General features: G+C 38.9%; 2 protein-coding genes across 8 annotated transcripts; one reads left to right on the forward strand and one right to left on the reverse strand.

Moving 5' to 3' along the window:
• Window positions 1-334: 334 nt before the first annotated feature.
• Window positions 335-3713, reverse strand: LOC306894734 (uncharacterized protein). Of its 6 annotated transcripts, none has more exons than XR_013786722.1 (5): window positions 3494-3692; window positions 3168-3306; window positions 2715-2823; window positions 2145-2575; window positions 1580-1966 (listed from the first exon to the last, which is right to left on the reverse strand). XR_013786722.1 is itself a non-coding variant. In XM_079457475.1 (4 exons), the coding sequence occupies exons 2-4, from the start codon at window positions 3284-3286 to the stop codon at window positions 2357-2359; spliced, it is 447 nt and encodes a 148-aa protein (XP_079313601.1). In that variant the 5' UTR covers window positions 3287-3309; window positions 3494-3670; the 3' UTR covers window positions 335-2356. The 6 variants fall into 6 exon arrangements, 4 of the variants coding, with proteins under 4 accessions (XP_079313601.1, XP_079313599.1, XP_079313602.1 ...); XR_013786723.1 differs by having other exon boundaries at window positions 1580-1935; window positions 3494-3691; XM_079457475.1 differs by having other exon boundaries at window positions 335-2575; window positions 3168-3309; window positions 3494-3670.
• Window positions 3714-4154: 441 nt separating this feature from the next.
• On the forward strand, window positions 4155-19377 carry hid1a (HID1 domain containing a). 2 transcript variants are annotated; one of them, XM_079457407.1, is made up of 19 exons: window positions 4155-4300; window positions 5465-5614; window positions 6181-6351; window positions 7310-7432; window positions 8124-8230; window positions 8403-8519; window positions 9029-9236; window positions 9457-9513; window positions 11199-11339; window positions 11424-11514; window positions 12561-12712; window positions 12899-12977; window positions 14237-14401; window positions 14616-14843; window positions 14925-15070; window positions 15159-15251; window positions 15586-15677; window positions 15756-15914; window positions 17689-19377. In XM_079457407.1, exons 1-19 carry the CDS (start codon window positions 4235-4237, stop codon window positions 17750-17752), a joined length of 2409 nt encoding a protein of 802 aa, XP_079313533.1. In that variant the 5' UTR covers window positions 4155-4234; the 3' UTR covers window positions 17753-19377. The 2 variants fall into 2 exon arrangements, with proteins under 2 accessions (XP_079313533.1, XP_079313532.1); XM_079457406.1 differs by lacking the exon at window positions 17689-19377 and having other exon boundaries at window positions 4165-4300; window positions 15756-16027.
• Window positions 19378-19497: the final 120 nt, after the last annotated feature.

Genomic DNA, 19497 nt, shown 5'->3' on the forward strand with positions numbered 1-19497 from the left:
CTGTGTGAGTTGAACGAGACACATACACTCTATGTTAAGTAATAATACGTTTGCATTCCTATTTATTTGTATTTAATATCCAGCCACATTATAACTTAATGTGTGGACTGGGGGTGTATATTTTAGTCTATTCTGTTTTGATGCTAAGCTACATGCCAGACCTTAAGCTCTCCATCACTTTTTCTAAAGAACCTGCAATGCAAGAAATATGCAACACAATGCACTATACAGACTTCCCTTGCTGGGGAAGGTAAACATTTATGTATCTCAAAATATTTGAGAGTCTTCAACATAATTAACATAGACTTTATTGACATATTTGTATGCGCTGTATGGAAGTAATAAAAGATGAGAGAAATGTTTATTGCACATCTGTATTACTTACACAATGATAACAATGAATAATAACATCTTTTCAAGACTTTATAATTACAATATTTCAAGAAACAATTCAACTAATTTCAACTAATTGATATTATTGGCTTCAACTAATATAAATAACATATTTTATCTAAAACAAACACCATTTTCTGGTTAAACAGCCAAGTCCAAACAACGAAGTGTACAAAAAAACTGTAAAAGCACAGTAGGTACAGCCAACTTTTAATGAAATGTCCTAAACTAGAGCTAGTAGATTCAATATTAATTTCATTTCTGAAAGTACAGAACACAAATGTTTTTCTAAGCAACAATGCAACTTTACAGACTGGACAAAGGTTTCCCTGAGACATTTTCCTCTAATGTCTGAGACCTGACTGGCTGGGGATGTACGGTAGTTTATCAAGTCCTACCTCTCTCAAACTTTGCAGAATAAGAAATTCTGATATCCATCAACAGGGGCTATTAATGATCGAGTCAAAATAAGAGGATTGATATTATTTAGAAACTTACTTTAGTTTTCATAGTGTGTCGTCACATTCATCCCATGGATTTGCATAGATCTGTTTGTTGCCGCTGTTATCAATGATTACAAATAAACAAAATAGTTCATACTTAAACTTGAAATTGTTACTGCAGGAGATTTATAATGGGGGACATGCCCAAGTAAAGGGGGCCTAGTGACGTCCCTGCTAGATGCCACCAAGCAAATATTTACATTTAGTCATTTAGCAGACACTTTTATCCAAAGCGACTTACAAAGAGTTCAGGGAGCAATAAGCATATGCAGGCTGTGCTTTTTGTCGTGGTTTTGTATTGTTTTCACAGAGATAAAACAGACAAATCTTTATTAGTCAAGTATTATTTCTTTAAACTTTTTTAACAATTAGCTGCACTAATTGTCAATATATTAAAGTGTTGCCTCATTAAATGTTGTACAATTTAGAATTTCTTATTCTAAATTTCTCATATCGGCATCGACCATTAAAAAACCGATATCGGTTGACCACTAATTCTGTTGGATCTTGCTTTGTGACTGTAGGCAAATGTCTTTTATTGGAAATTTGGCGAATTAAAAACGGTCGATCTCTCTTTTTATGTAATTGCAATAAATACTTCTACTCCTGCTATCTTATGGTTGTGCACTGTTGTTACATTACAGCTTCATCATGCAAATATATCAAAACACAACGGTTTGTTTAAGAATGTCCATCTTTATTTAGAAATGTAGATGATCTGAATGTAAAATGTAATGTTAATCTTTCAATACAAAAGTATAGTAAACTAAACAAGGATTTTTCAAATGGAATTTGAGTTGGAACAGGGTCTCAATGGCCTGATGATATCTGGATGGGCAGTCAGCTTTAGTGATGAATAGGAGGAGAAGATCCAGATTTTCACTATATTACGGTCAGCACACAGCCTTTGATATTCTCTTGACATGATTATGTATGCATTAGTTACGGCAATCCAATGATGTTTACAAACCAGCCAGAAGTGCATTTGGCATGTTTGCTTATAGTCTTGCTTTGCTTTGTGTCCACGTTTGTATCCCACCTAATTGTGCAAAGCTGAATCGTCAAATGGTCTGCATCACATGTCCGATGATCATTAATTAAAAACAAATATTAAAAACAAAAAATTAAATACAATATCCCAAGTGCAATCCCCACAAACTGTGCATTTATTTTGAATACAGCTCTCAATGCTGCTTGAACAAGAAAAATACACAGTGTGAATGTCACAAAAGTTTGCATCATAGTCACCTTGCTGTTATTGCTTGCTTACGATGAACACTTCGGTGCTCTAGTTAGTCGATAAGTTTACAGTACCAGCGCATGTTTTCCATTCAAAGACGTAGCCGCATAACATGAGCTCCGGGAGAGATGTAGACAGGAGGAGCAGTTGTGAATGTGGGACTTGTGGTACCCTGTCTCCTAGGGCTTGGAATGGATAGAAGCGTAAAGATCCCTGAAAGTCACCTGTGCTTGGAATGAGCTCGGCTCTGCAAGCTGTGGAAGTGGGCTTCCCTCAGGACGCGGTTGATGTGCTGGTAGGAGAGTAGGTGGACAGGGTCCGCGTGCATAGCGGCACCGAGGGGACTGTGGGGCCCCATAACGTCTACTCCAGAACTGCTGCTGCTGCTCCCGGCGGCGTGCTCCGGACTGCTCATCCAACTGCACTCGCTACTGGAAGACTGTATAGCAACACTAGATCGGTTATTCATGAGCAGAACTTTACAACAACGATATTATTAATTATATTACCTCTCTCCCAGGGAACTATACTTTGAGAGCTACGTAGTATTATTATCCACTAGAGACCGTGTCTCTTACCTCTGACTCCCATGATTCTCGGGCAGCTTCAGAGGTCTTGAGAGCAGAACTCAGTCTTTTGGCCTCAGGCATCTGGACATCATCATCACCCTCAGCCCGCTGACGCTTTCTGTACAAGATCATATTCATGAAATCCACTTCCTTAAGAAACATCCTTACAGTTATGACAAAGACGGAACACAGCAGATATTATTGTGATTATAATGAGTATTTTTCTATTTTTATCCATTCTACATGTACGGATATGAGAGGTTGGTGTATAGCCTTCTATTGACCTGCAAATCAAGGTTTAAGGCTAAAGTCAACCTGAATCTATGAGAAATTTCACTTTGTACCTTCACCTGTCTGTGTTTGTCTCGTTTATTCTGGATGCTCATACTGCTGCTCGGGGATGAATACGTTTGCATTCAATTGTGTTGACGAATGAATATTGTAAAGAATCTGTTGACTCACCTGTTTTCTGTTAGCATTTCTCTGAATCCCAGGCTAGCTACTGAAGATCTTGTATGTTTGATGTGAGTTAAGTCTGTAGCATGAGCTCTTTTACTGGAATCAACAGCCTGCTGTGTCATGCTGTACCGTCATCGCCCCTCTGCTAGCAGGACAACACCCATTTAACGCACACATACAAATCCTTACTGTTCTCTGAATTAAGTGCGAATATGTTATTTTATATATGAATCAGATACAAAGATGACGACATTCACTGCAGTAAGAAATCTTTCAAGCTGGACTCGTTTTAGCTGTGCGCTAGCTGTGAATCGCGGCTTATATTCTACCTTACGTTACTTCGCTGGCGTCGAAAGCTTCTTTAAATCGTTTCCTAATAAACGAAACAACTATATTTATGTTTTCTGTGAAGTTCTGTTGGTCCTCCGTCTATTTGTTGAGCCTTTGCGATACAATACAAACCGCCGCAACTGCTGTTATTGACACGACAATGCGCATGCGCGATAAACACTTGAAAGACGCAGGATTGGTTGACAAAGCGGTGATGTCACTTTATTTGCCGAGCTGCTACCTTCTTTATTTGCTTCAGCACACATACTATTTGTTTAAGACTGAATAAAACACAAACTAGTTCGGTTCTCATGTAATGTCGCTACTCTGGTTTATTAATGCGGATTACAATTACTGAAATATTAATATTCTCAGCCTGACTCCCCTTAGTAACTCATTCAAAGCGCCCAATTACACAACCTAATTAATATCGATGAGATAAACTGCACGGTTTGGCAGTCTGTGCACTTAAAAAACACTGGTTTTCGTCACAGTATCGCGAGAGTGTCTCAGCACATGTCTATCGTATGACTCTCGCGATAGTATTGTGTCATGGTCTGACTAGTTTGTGCAGCGCCGTATGGTCCTTGCCCAGAGTCGGGATTGTATGCTTTCATCCCGGAAGTTTGTGGTGTTGCGTACCATCAGCACCTCCTCCGCACGCAGATGACACACGCAGAGGAGGAGGAGGTGACGGGGATTAGAGCTGCTCCTTATCATTAAACGATCACATCAGAAAAATGGGAAATACGGACTCGAAGCTGAATTTCAGGAAGGCAGTGATACAGCTGACCACAAAAACACAGGTTTGTGCCTTTGCTGTTAGTGCAGGGTGTTTTTCCGAGCGTGTGTTTGTGTTTTCCAGATGGAGACTGCGTCGATCAGACCGCTGCAACATCTTACATATACATAACACACAGTCATTTGAAATAAAGCCTTGGCATGTATACATACATACATACATACATACATACATGTCAGATGTGTTTGTGTGTGTGTGATAAAGCGACGGCGGTAATATTTTCCTTCAAAATGGTCAAGCTGACAGGTGTTGTTTGTATTTGAGTTCTGTCCATTTTGATCTACTTATTAAGGCTTTATTCGTTTTTCCATTATGTTACTTCATTATAGTAATATCATATTATTAGACTACATGTTGATGTAACAGCAAAATAAAATATGTTTTAAACAAATTAAAATATTTGGTTTTCTTTTCTTTAAGACATGTATTCAAATTCTTAAACATTTGGGAAACAATACATATTTATTCGAGAAGTAAAAGTATATAACTCTTTATAGAGAATGTATGATTTTTAGATAATGTATCTTAAATGACTTTTTACTCGCAGTTTCTAATACTCCTAATACACCGAAACACTCCTAATAACTACACGTGGTTGTAAAAACAAGATTTTTTTTTTGGTCGTTTTATTTTTTATTCATGACATGATGGAACATAATATAGAACATAAAGTGAGAGTGCAGTGAGTGAGTTTAAGATGACGCATACAGTAACAGACCCTGCCCCCAGACATGACGTCTCCAATTTTTATTTTAACACATAATAAGTTAAACGGATGACATGGACATTCATGTTTTAATGTCAAGAAGTTCTGTGATCAGCATTTTAATCACATTTTAGCATTTAGTTTATGTATTTATTTTTTGTAAATGTTTTAATTCCTTTTAGCTAAAGTAGAGTAACATTATTTTCCCTAATGTACATTTTCTACAGTGTTTTATCTACCAAAGAGAAGTGTACAGTGTCATGTGCAATACAATGTTTAGTATTTATTAATAGGCACTTCTGCGCACCACATTTCCCCTTCCAAAGTGTATTTGTACACACAAATTCATTATACGGTCTTCTCGTTTTGGTGAAACTGTTTTACTAATAAACAAATGTTGCAATGAATGAATATTAGCACAGATATGATACTGTATCAGAACTGTCTCCTCTCCCGCCACAGCCTGTAGAAGCCACAGATGATGTATTTTGGGATCAGTTTTGGGCTGACACCACCACCACTGTGCAGGATGTGTTTGCCCTGGTGCCCGCTGCTGAGATCCGAGCTGTCAGGGAAGAATCGCCCTCCAATCTGGCAACACTGTGTTACAAGGTACTGTCTCATTGCCGTCCAGTGCTAAAAATGGATCCTGATGTTTTTAAATAATAAAATGTGAGGTCTTGTTCTTTACATATGATCCATTAGCATGCAGTCATTAGAATGCGTGCTTCATCAGTTCAAGCTCTGATTGTGTTGTTGGTGAGACAGGAAAACATCTGGCACTTTCCTCTTCCTGTCTCGATCCCTGGCCTTCCTTTTTGAGACTGCCCATTAGAAACAAACAGAAATCTTTTAGAGAAGGTTTGCTTTATACTTTGTGTTGATGCTAAATGCACAATAGGTAAAGAAATGATTTGTATATTTACTCTATTGGGTGTTGTGATCAGGGGGAATTCTTTGAACACGTAGGTCAAAGCTAATAATGTCTGAACGACATTTAACAAAATATGAAAGAAAGTGTGATGTGTCTTAAATAGAAGCACACTTTTCAGGAAAAATTAACAAATGCAAGGTTCTCAGGTTTAAATCAATTTCAAAATCAATGTAACGTTCACAATTGATTGTGTTGGTCAAACGTTGGTTTGGATGTGACTGTGTTTTGATATGTGTGTGTGCAGGCTGTGGAGAAGCTGGTTCAGGGAGCCGAGTTGGGTTGTCCTACAGAAAAGGAGAAGCAAGTTGTGTTAAACTGTACCCGCATGCTCTCTCGAATCTTGCCTTACATCTTTGAGGATCCGGACTGGAGAGGGTTCTTCTGGTCCACCATCCCTGGTGCTGGCAGAGCGGGGGTGAGACAGATGTTGCTTGCATAACAGAGACAAGAGGGTTTGGTCAATTCAACCTGCTGAGCCACATCTGGTATTATGTATGGGATAATGTACAGGCAGCGGGTACCCGACAAGAAATTTTTGGGAATTGGGAATTATGAACCTGCGAAAATTGCGACGGGCCAATCAGAATCAAGCATTCCAACAAGCCGTGTAATAAAGCCCAAAGTCCACCAACTCAACAAAATGGAATCTCCTTGATATTCAACTGTGTTACTTCAAGCTTCTATTTAAGTGGGTTAAAAATAGCAGTGCAGGATTACAAAGTCCTCTCAGATGAATTTTTCCATCAGTAAAGTACAGATACAGATACATACACTGTACTTCACACTGTATACACAAACAGATATTGCTAAAAGGTGCTGTTGCAGAGATTTTTTAAGCTGAAGTAATATCGAAATGTCAATTTATCAGCTGCTTACTGACAGCTTTAGCTTCTAAAAATTCTATAAAATAAATATTTTGAAAAGGTTTGAATAACTTATTTATGACAATATGCTGTCACTATATGTCCTTACATGAGAGACAATTTATTGATGCTCCAAAAAGCCCATGCATCAATCATAAAAGTAATCCATATAATTCCCTTGTCTCTTTAAATTCAATCAATGTCTAGGATAATACAATTATTTCAAATGATTTGGGTGATAAAGTTACACTTTAAAGTTAATGACTTTTACCTTTACCAAAATACCAATGCCACCGTTTGGTTTTGAAGCCATGGTTCGGTTTGGTTCAGTTCGGTTTGCAATGGGGTTCATGGCATAGCATCAACACTAGATTCTCCTTTAACTTGATCTTTATTTTCTTTACACTGGATTTACGTTGAAAGAAAGAAAAATGATGAAATAATGGATTTTCTTAGCTGTTGTGGAGTTGTGTAAAAGGAGTCATGAATTTCAATCACTTTTCTGGATAGATGGATGATGAAGAAGATGATGATGAAGGAGCTCGTCCACTGGCTGAGTCTCTGTTACTGGCTCTGGCCGACCTGCTCTTCTGTCCGGATTTCACCATTCACAGCCACAAGAAAGGACGACCTGTGAGTCTATCATAAGCACACACAAGGGAAATATTGTAACCTACTTACACCTACATTTGAAATGGACATATAAGTGTCATTATTTCATTTTCATTGCTTTAATTATGACATTTTATCAAAGACAGTTACAAGTGTGCATGTATCTATATTATACAACAGCTTATTATTTAGGGTTGTTACCAGCCCTATTATTAATATCAACATTAAACAGCATTAAAAATACATATTATTTAAAATGAGTTTAATATGAAAGTTAAACCTAAGTTGCTGATAAATGAAAACTCTTTCAAGAAGCCTTTACACTAAGATATATGTCACGATTCAGAAGAAAACACTAGTAACTTCATGCTGACTTTAAATATCCCACCTTAGTTTGATTTAACATTTAAGAAAATCTTTCTGCATAATTCACTGATGAATGGGCTTGTTGTGTGACTGTATGAATGTATAGTGTACTGACTTTTTCCATCCAGTCCAAAGAAATTATGTAACTTTAGGTAAATGTATCAGTTGCATTAAATACATGTTATTTATTAATCTCATACATTTTTAAGTTGGCCCTTTGAAGGCCCTTTTAATGTGTTTGTGTAATGTAATAGATGCTGTAATGATATGTCTCTTGTTGTACCTCTGTACAGTTTATATGTACATTTAAATAAATGTAGAATATTTGTGTTTCTGTCATCTCTAGGACTCGGTTGAGGACATGCAGTCTTTGGACAGCTGTGAGTATATCTGGGAGGCCGGAGTGGGCTTTGCTCAGTCACCCCCCCTCAACTACATCCATGATCTGAACAGGTGAGTGAGTCTCACGGGCCTGTGCCTTTATTTGAGTTTCCATGGCAACCTTTCAATCAGTAACCACACGAGAGCTTTAAAATCCTGAACCAGTTTTTCCAGCCATTCTGTGTGTAAGATCGGTCATTTAACAAGCTATCCATTTATGTCATCGCCTGTTGTTTGTGTGTAGGACTGAGCTGTTGAGGTTACTGCTCACCTGTTTCTCAGAGGTCATGTACCTGCCTCCAACATCGGATAACAGCATTCTCAACCCCTGGGTCACCTTCTTCTGTTCCACTGAAAACAGGTCGGCACAAACACACAGTGCCCCAAAAACACCTGCACACACTTACTGTATGAGTATTGCCGATAGCCTGTCCCGCATCGAGCTGCAGACACAAATGCTTTCATCTGTCGGTTGACTTGTTGAGTGGATGTGTGCGATTTCTAAAATGCTAGAAGGGGAATCTGAGAACATGATGTCAAAGATGCTTAACTTGGGCCAGTTTGCAACCAGCCAGAATATTCTAGTTTGCATACCATAGCAACACACCCTAGCAACCATACAGGTCACTCCAGAAATTGCATAAGAAAGTAACCCCTCAGAACACATTGGCAACTTGACAGCAACACCCTAGCAACCAGCCTGGACACGACCTGGAAATGACCTGGCAAACATCCAGAATACCGGAGGCACAGCAAAGAAATGCACTCAAAACACCTTAGCAACTGCACAGCAATACTCTGGAGTATTGTCAATCTTAGATTGTGGCTTTGATTTTCTTCAGGAAATGTAAACATCTGTTGTCCTTACAGACATGCTCTGCCTCTCTTCACATCCCTGTTGAACGTGGTGTGTGCATATGACCCGGTGGGTTATGGGATTCCCTACAACCACCTGCTCTTCTCTGACTACCGCGAGCAGCTGGTGGAGCAGGCTGTGCAGATCCTCATCGTGACCCTGGAGCACGAGGGAGGACCGCCGTACCGCCCACCATCCCCCTCCAGCATGGAGGACCAGGATGTAAGCACACCACACCCCCTAATGTACACAACATCCATTCACACACACAAAGCTGAACAAGAGTTAAAGACGGAGACACTGTGTACTGCTGTGTTATGCTCAACGGTTTATAGAAAAAGTAGTAGTACATCAAGATATATCACAGAATATATAGATAACATACTAGATGTCCGTACAGTTTACAATGTGTAATGTATACTGTGTTTCTCTTTATTTATAGTCCACTGGTCCAAATAATCTCTTTGTCAACTATTTGTCCAGAATCCACAGGGAGGAGGTATGTTGTGCGGGTGTCATGCTTTTTCAAGTCTACTTGTAACCATAGCAACCATACACATTAAAAAAACTGCACTTAACTACAATCCCACCCTATGTAGGAGGATTATCATAGTAGCCGATACCAGCGACATTTCAGCATTACCACACCATAAACAAAATATTTTCACTCATGTCTTCAGAGAGCTGATAGCATTTAATCTGTGTGTAAAGTCGTGTTTTAAGGAATACCGTGTTTCAAGTGAGGGTACTATATAAACCCGTTTATGAGCACCCTAGTTAAAAAGCAATACATTTTAAATACATTTCTTTCATACTAAGTATAGTTTAATTGTATTAAAGGGATACTTCACCCAAAAATGCTAATTCTGTCATCATTTACTCACTCTCCAGTTGTTCCAGATCTATCTGATGAACAAATAGAAAGATATTTGGAAGAATGCTTATACCAAACAGATCTTGAACCCCATTGACTCCTATAGTAAGAATAATTACGTTCTGTTGAACACAAAAGAAGACATTTTGAAGAATGTAGGACAGTTCTGGGGCACTTTTGTCAAGCATTGTAATTTTTCCTACTATGATGGCAAAATGTTGGGTTTGTTTGGGTAAACCGAACAACAAAATGTATAAAGATTTGAAACAACTAGAGAGCGAGTAATTCATTTTTGGGAGAACTATCCCTTTGACATATTTACGGACATTATTGATTTTTGATAACTGACTTACTGATATAAAATGATAGTTCATCTTTATATGGAGTACTTGTACACAATGCACATTTCTTGATATTAAATCCATGAAATGATAAGAATTTTTGATAAGAATTGCATATTTTTTTAATAATATCAGTCTTTTAATGCAAGAAGTATACCTGCCATAGTGCCATTTTAGCACAATCACATATACTTCAGTAAGTCTTTAGTTGGACCTCAGCACTACTAATTTAAGTGCATTAGGGTACAACATTTTTTGTTCCAAATTAGCAGACTTTAAATATACTCATTTAGTATATAAAAAAATGAACAATGGCTTGATATTTCCCATAAAGTACATACAGTATCTCACAGAAGTGAGTAAACCCCTCACATTTGAGTAAATATTTTATTATATCCAACACTGAAGAAAGGACACTTTGCTAAAATGTAAAGTAGTGAGTATATAGCTTGTACAACAGTGTATTTTGTCCCCTCAAAATAACTCAACACACAGCCATTAATGTCTAAATCGCTGGAAACAAATGTGAAGAACACCCTGCTCCCTATTCACTACTGAGACCTTGTAACACTAAGGAATCGCATGACACCGGGGAGAGAAAATGGCTTATTGGGCCCATTTTGGATATTTTCGCTTAGGGTTGTATTCACTTTTGTTGCCAGCGGTTTAGACATTAATGGCTGTGTGTTGAGTTATTTTGAGGGGACAGCAAATTTACAATGTTGTACAAGCTGTACAATCACTACTACATTGTAGCAAAGTGTCCTTTCTTCAGTGTTGTCACATGAAAAGATATAATAAAATATTTACTCAAATGTGAGGGGTGTACTCACTTCTGTGAGATACTGTAAATATGTAAATAGTTTTGCAGAAAACTTTGCACTGACTGACAAGCAAAGGGAACATGTGGAAAGAAAGCCAGTAGAATGAACTGGCACATCCGTCACACGTCCTTTGATGTGCCTGCAGGATTATGACTTTGTCCTGAAAGGTTTGGCTCGCCTGCTGACAAACCCTCTGACTCAAACATACCTGCCCAACTCAACCAAAAAGATCCAGTTTCACCAGGAACTGCTGGTCCTCTTCTGGAAACTCTGCGACTTCAACAAAGTACGACGTGCACCTGTCGATTTTAAGTCACCCGCAAAAGAAATCATGTGAATATTTCACAGCGTTCATGTTTTCTCTTTGCAGAAGTTTCTGTTCTTCGTGCTGAAAAGCAGTGACGTGTTGGACATATTAGTGCCTATACTGTATTACCTGAACGACGCTCGAGCTGACCAGTGTAAGTGTGTTTGTATATCACCATTTTATTTGTGATTTGACTGTAACGCTGCATGATGAGTAGGGTGGCCATACGTCCGGATTTTGGCCGGACAGTCCGGATTTTAAGCCCCTCTCCGGCGTCCGGCGCAGCTTCAAGCCGGACACCCATTTGTCCTCCTTTTCGGAGTTGTGCTGAATCGGCCTTAAAAAACGCACTATAAAACCTTTATTGGGACGCAGCAGCATAGCGTCTGACGCCGTAAGATCTCCGGTCAAACAAATGATTGTCTGAAAGAGGTGTCAAATAAATATCTGATATATAATTGGTTAAAAACGTAAACAAGTCTCACGACGTGGAGGTGGAGTCCACGTACTGGCTACGTCACATCATAACCTTAACATGCCGAAACGTCAGACATCATTTAGTCCGGAATGCAGTAGAGATGCTTTCCATGGATTTTGCGCACTATGTCGCTGTGAAGTGGACATTAGTAGTGAAGGGAAAGCCGCCATTGACCGACATGCCAGCACTGAAAAACATAAAGGTAACCGACGAGCTGCTGGTACGTCTTCCCTTAGGTCTTAATTTCGAGAGGCAACATCACCTCAGGATGACAAAATCTCCGCTGCAGAGCTTTGTAAAGTCTATCATGCAGTCAAGCATAACCAGTCATACAGGAGTGTCTTGAATAAATACAAATACTGTGAACAAAAATTTTTTGACTCTTCTGTTACACAAAGGTCTACATCAAGATGTGTCGTAGATCAAATTGTCTGGCAATGAAAAGAGTAGGCTATTTCAGAATCACTGTATCATGATACCATCGATATGATAGACAAAATTGTATTGTATTTGCGAGTACACCAGATGCAGTTATTCTTGCCTCACTAAATGCCGCAAAGTGTCCTCCTTTTTGGTGTTATGGAAATGGCCACCCTAATGATGAGCGTAGTCAGTGCTGTGTGCCACCTACTGTATACGCCAGTGAGAAAAATTGATACTTAATCAAATAAAGTGAAGATCTGAATGATTGTGTAATGAAGTACATGTATGTTATCCTTTAGCACGTGTGGGTCTCATGCACATCGGTGTCTTTATTCTTCTGCTGCTGAGTGGAGAGAGGAACTTCGGGGTGCGTCTGAATAAGCCGTACTCTCTTCACGTACCCATGGACATTCCTGTGTTCACAGGCACGCATGCCGACCTGCTCATTGTGGTAAATCACATACATGATCTGTTTTATGGTTCAACATGGAAGAATATTCACCATCAATTTGTCATCAATGGAGAGAATATTATATTTAAATATAATGCAGAAAATAATCTGTCTTTTAACAGAAGAATTGTGCAAAATATCACCAGGAATTTTCCTAAATTCATTCATTTGGTATTGTTTCCGTAGGTTTTCCACAAGATAATAACCAGCGGTCATCAGAGATTACAGCCTCTTTATGACTGTTTGCTCACTATCGTGGTGAATGGTAAGTATTGAGATTTTATTGTGTGCGGTTACACTTCACCATTATACTGGAGTTGTCAGAGACTAATGGAGGCCATTTAGAAATTTGAGAGAATCTACCATAGTTGGTTGAATATTAGTTCTGTCATGACAAGTCTCGCAGGGTTTAGCATGGTAGTGTACATGACATATAAATGTATTTGGTATTGGTGGAATAGATCTGCTACGCTGCTGCTGCTGCGGCGGAGCAGGTACGTAGACTTGCTACTGCTAATTCATCCACAACATGCTGCTTTTTGCAGCTGCTACACATATAACATACATTAATAAACCTGTATAGCATACAAGATCACCTTGATGTATACAAGTGGAGCTGGGGAAGGAGGAGGGTTTCTGAAGCTACGACAATCACTAGCTAAGATTCCAATCAGGAACCATTTACCATGTGGTAAAAGTTAGTATGTCAGATTGGTTTAGACTTTAGGACTGCGCCATCTAGAGTTTCATGCCCGAAGTTTTACTGTCATTTAGCTGAAATCTAAAGCATAGCACACAATAGATTGCAAATGCTCATCATAGTTTTATTATTATATTATGAGCTATTTAGAGAATTTTATAAAAATGAAGTTGTGGAAATACCTCAAGGATATCAACTGATTAATTTGATGGAGAACCTTGTTTCCAAACGGTTATTATTTATCTTGTCACACAGTATGCATGCATTATAAATAAGACGATATGTACAACAAATACAAATTATGTAAACGTACAGTCAGGGTAAACAGCTGACAAAAGGATCTCTAGAGATAAGATTATAAATGTGACAGGTGTTATGAGGTGGTGATCATGGAGTTATTGTCTTGACTGACTTTATCTGGTCTTCTCAAATACGTTACTGAAATATGAGTGGGTGGCACTTCAAAGTTGCTCAAGTTTGTGCGTGTTTGCAGGTGGATCGCGTCATTTGCGTCTTTGACTCAACACAACATTACTTGAAGTTTTAAGTTTTAATATATACACGAGAATGCGCTTTCACATTGTTCTTGTCCAGGTGAGAGAGAGAGCACGCATGCGCTCTACAATTATATTTTACTCTCGATGAACTCACATGCGTTCCGAACCGTCGAGCACGATCCTTACGGATCACAGATCATTCACGATCCGTCTCGCCACTTATCAAGCTAGACATCTTCTAATGGTCCCGAACGTTTTATCTGCTTAGAGAAATGTAACGGTATAGCTTCCCTTCACACCTCTTCCTAATACCTTGTGTTTGTCTAGTATCTCCCTACCTAAAGAGTCTTTCCATGGTGGCGGCCAACAAGCTCCTGCATCTGCTCGAGGCTTTCTCTACCAACTGGTTCCTGTTTTCTGCACCTCAGAACCATCATCTGGTCTTCTTCTTGCTGGAGGCCTTCAATAACATCATTCAGTACCAGTTCGATGGTAAGATTCCTGTGAGGTGTGTCAACACTTTGGAGGTTCGATTAAAGTAAACCTCGTGTGGTTGTTTTGTTTGTGTGGTTCATTTAGAAAACTGTAAACGCTGCCACCCGAGTCTTGGTGCGCGCCGTCACAATATACCAGTATTGACAAAAACTAAAATACCCAAATCGGGATTATTGATTTAATTCACTTGTCTCTGAAACGTTTGCCGCAGGTAACTGTAACTTGGTGTACGCCATCATCCGAAAGCGTAATGTTTTCCATCAGCTGGCCAACCTGCCGTCTGACCCCGCCTCCATTCAGAAGGCCCTACAGAGGAAGAGGAAGTCTCCAGACGTCATTTCTCGCACCAGCTCACAGGAGACTGTGTCCATGGAGGGCTCGCGCCCGGCTGTTCCCGCTGAGCCGGGCACTCTGAAGGCCAGTCTGGTGGCCATGCCAGGTAGCTGAGATCAAAAGCATACATACAGTTCAGCTCTTCTCTTAGGAATGGGCTTTTAACACACAGTTTAATTCTTTTTAGGCATTGATAAACTGACAGAGAAGTCCCAGGTTTCAGAGGACGGCACAATGATTGCATTGCCCCAGATGGAATCCCCCCAAACCCAAGAGCCCAGCGGTGCAGCCGGAGCCAGCGACACTGAATCCGTCTCAGGAAGAGACACTGAGGTCAGAAATCACTCACCCTCAGCCTACATATAACTTTAATCTACAAGTTTAGAATTGAAGTGAAAACGTTGCGGATGTCTCTTCCCAGGACGTCTTCTACACTGAGGCGGAGATGGCGAGGAGTCGTCTGTCCAGCATATCATCATCCACTGTCAGCCACTGGAATCCCAAACCTGACTGGGTAAGATGATCTTCAGCCATTCTCATCAGATCTAGCTACCTTAGCTACTTACACCTGGAAATGTTAACATGGGTCATTTGTAAGGGTTAGTTCCCCAAAAACAACATATTCTAGGGGGTTAAAAATAGCGAGAGCTATGTTGATTTGCTCAACTTTGATTAATTTTACTTTTTGATTTGGAATAGAATGTTCAAAAGTGAGACCCAGTATCATGTTTTGTGCCGAACTCAATACAAAGCTGATATTTACAAATATATTCTGTAAAATCCAGGATTTTCTAGTTACAAACAGTGTAAAACATAGAAGAGGATTAATTGCAGTTGCTATATTGCAGGTGTTATCCTGGAAGAGCAAACTTCCACTTCAGACCATCATGCGCTTGCTGCAGGTTCTGGTGCCACAGGTGGAAAAAATCTGCATTGACAAGTAAGGAAGGAGTTGATGCATTGATTGTTACGTCCTTGGTTTTCTGCAGTGAAATCTGACTGTGTGGTCATTGTTCAGGGGTCTGACGGATGAATCTGAGATCCTGAAGTTTCTACAGCATGGAACTCTAGTGGGTTTGTTGCCTGTGCCTCACCCCATTCTCATCAGGAAATATCAGGCAAATGCAGGAACTGCCATGTGGTTTCGCACGTACATGTGGGGAGTCATCTACCTGCGGTTAGCATTTTTCTACATTTGTTTTGTGCATTTACTTTTACACATTCTGTTTGATGGGTGCTTTCTAACTTAAAGCGGCCATAACACACAGAGCTTCCGCATATCTCATGTTATTCTTGAGGACTTACTGAATAGTATCGCACCCTTCAAATATCCACAGTCTTTAGTTTGATCACATTTATGAAAGACAGATACAGCTGTACGATTATTTCCAAAAACATGTTACGCGTGTGGGGAGATGAGGAGGCGGAACTAAAGCATGTGCGTACACCAAACACAGACATCAGTTTCACTTACCCTGTGCGGTTCATGTCCGGCATCGTTTAGGGCTGGGAACGGCGCTTCAGTTTCAAATCCAGCGTTATATCTACCGTTTGTTTATATAACATCATCACTCAAATGCAGTGAACAGACAAACACAGCTGAACTTTGCAAACGCCGTTCTCTCTCTCTCTCTCCTGTACACAAGTAAAAGTGACTTGTGCGCATGCTCCTTCTCCCGCTCTCCATGGTTGATGCGTGGGCGTGCCGCGTGATTTTCCGGGAGAATTGTCCAATTAGGGGCTAAGAAAAGTGTTACATAACGAGTTCCGAAATCTGTACGAACACTGGGGGAGAGTATCGAGCACAGAAATGCTACGTCAAACTCGACAAGTTGACCATGTCAAGCTTGAGAAAACAACACGTTTAACATAGTAAGTAAGTCAGAATGCATGAAACACCGTTGCAGGGCCGCTTTAAAGACAAAATCATAATTAACAATGATGTGCATAATTTTTATTATTGTTTTTATTAATTAAACTAATAATTTTTTGCATGAACTGGAATTACCACATGGATCTGTTTGTGTGTCCTGTGATGGGCTGGTCCTCTGTCCTGGATCTGAGAGACCCTGTGGGTTTGAAGAACAGAATTGGTCCCACTTCAGAAATAATTTAGTCTGCTGATGTAATGAAGGGAAATATATTTTAATATAAAAATATCTATATAGTTCATTTATAATGAATATAACATTTTACTCAGAAATGTGTCACACTAGAGGACTTAAGAATGTGGTTGGAAGTCATTTACAGAGAAAGATACTTGGAAGAATGCATGTAACCCAACAGTTCTTGGACACCATTGACTCCCGAAGTAGAAACAAAATTCAATGTTAGTCAAAAGTGCCCCAGAACTGTTTGCTGTCCTACATTGTTCAAAAAGTCTTCTTTTGTGTTCAACAGAACAAAGACGTTTACAAAGATTTATTTTCTACAATGGTAGTCAATGGTTACAAGCATTCTTCCAAATATCTTTCTCCATGCTCATCAGAAAAAATACATTTATTCAGATTTGGAACAACTTGAGTGTGAGTAAATGATGACAGAATTTTTTATTTGGGGTGAACTGTCCCTTTAATACAAGACATATATTTAAGTTGCATTTAATGTATTGTGACTTAAATCAGGATAAATGTGTTCTAATGAAAATAAGAAGTAATTATGCCATTAAAAGTATAGTTTTAAAATGAGGCTTCATATTAAATCGAACTATAATTAAACTCAATAAGCTATTATCTAGAGAAGCATATTCAAGCCAAACATTTTATCAGCATGTGTGGTCCATGTATTCCATGACCTTTGTGCAGAGGAACAGCTGCTAACATGATTTCTATTTCTTTCCTTTGATTGTAGGTAGAAATGTCGTAGACAGGTTCACACTTGAATTAGTATTGAAGTATTTTATATTTCGTTAGCAGGTAAAGCAAGTTTAACATTCTCTTTTCTCAATGCAGTAACGTGGATCCACCCATCTGGTATGACACTGATGTGCGTCTCTTTGAGATTCAGAGGATGTAAAAGGAGCCAAACTGGGAAGCCGCAGGCTTCATCTACCATGTCATTTGGCTTTAAAATGTCTTGAGAAGAGGCAACAGAAATACATGATAGACTGTGAAACTCCATGAGAAGTGCCTGTGGCTGACAGTGTGAAGGTGTCAATGGTCTGTTTGCTCTGGCTGCTGTACAGATGATAAAGCACCTAAATATAACCCTGTGCTCTGATAGCATAGTATGTTGAGTAGCTTAAGCAATCCCGACATGTCCGTCCGTGTGTAAGAAAAATTTCCCACTGTGGTTTTATATATAAATGAGAGCATTGTGAATCATTTCTGGAAAGGTCTCCGGTTGGATCGGTATCACCACAAGAGGGTGATCTTGCTATATCATCTCTTTTTTTAGTTACCCATGAGAACATGCGTTCACTGTTTATATTTGACATATGTATCAGTTATGTCAGAAAGGAGAAATAAGTGAATGTAATTCATTGGTTGATTTTAATGTATTTCCCAGTATTCACATACACCACGAACTTGTATAAAGATTTAGTTTCCAAAGTATTGCATAGCAACGGTTTGATGGAATATCAATAGCTCTATTTTTGTTTGCAGATCAATATCCTGATGTTGGGTGACCACCCGTCCCGCTTTGTGTTGTCCAACAGCATTTTCACGCTTTGTTCCGCACGTTATTGAGAAAATGTCCCACGGTTTAAGTTGTCACATTAAGAAACACTTTCTTTACGCTATTGTTTATTTAACAAAGCCTGACTTCCAATGTATAAGAAGACAAAAGTGATTCAGTCATTGAGGCTGTGACGTCTGTCCGTAGATCGGGTGGTTATCCTCCCATGTCAACATGCCGAATAAAAAGTCACTAAAACATAATAAACTGTTTAGCTTAAAAATACATTTTTAAAAGAGAAGTTTAGTTTTTTTAATAGCAAATAAGTGCACGTACAGAATAGGCATTGAACAAAGAAGTTTTCTCTTTTTGAGAAGATCTTCAAACTGTACAACATGATAACTCCACGTCTGATCTGCACTCAAAGAGACAGCTAAGTGAACCTTAAATTGACAACCCCATTAAAAATTTTTATGTTATATAACATTTTTCTATGCCTTAATTATGTCGTAGTTGCAATGGACTAAAAACATATGCAATGGCCAAAAAATATATTAAAAATTTTTCATTTCGTTATTACATCACAGTTTTTAGCTACATTTTAGTGGTGTCCCACACAAGCAGATTACCTGTTCCACGTTTGGTTTGTTAGGTGGTGGTCACCCAATGCTGATGTGATAGTGTTAATATTCAGCTTGATGCTTAAAGTAGAATCACTGTATCAATATATGATGAATATAATTATTTAATGTCAGAATTGTTCGCTCATAGCTATTGTCTTTCTGCAAACGTTATGGTTCAAAGTGCCGATGACTGTAACCAGAATGTTCATTTGTGACAGTATTTATATGAAGGTCTGTTAAAGACAAGAATACATTGTGGTTATACATGTATTTTAAAATGTGTATCTGAGTTTGTGTGCTGGTGTATATGTACTAAACTCTTAATTGAATCATTGGTTTATGAAGAATTTTCAAAACATGCTTCTCAATGTATCAAGTCTCTTGTTTAGACTTCATTCGAAAAGAAAAGAAAAGTCAAACAGTGTATTATTATTTGCTCATTTTACTCCAGAGTATTCCATTGCATCGCTACAGCCCGTAACAGCGTTACGCCATATTTCAAAAGAGACATCATGTACA

Source organism: Barbatula barbatula (genome assembly GCF_947034865.1).
Source record: "Barbatula barbatula genome assembly, chromosome: 5".
Lineage (NCBI taxonomy): Eukaryota > Metazoa > Chordata > Actinopteri > Cypriniformes > Nemacheilidae > Barbatula > Barbatula barbatula.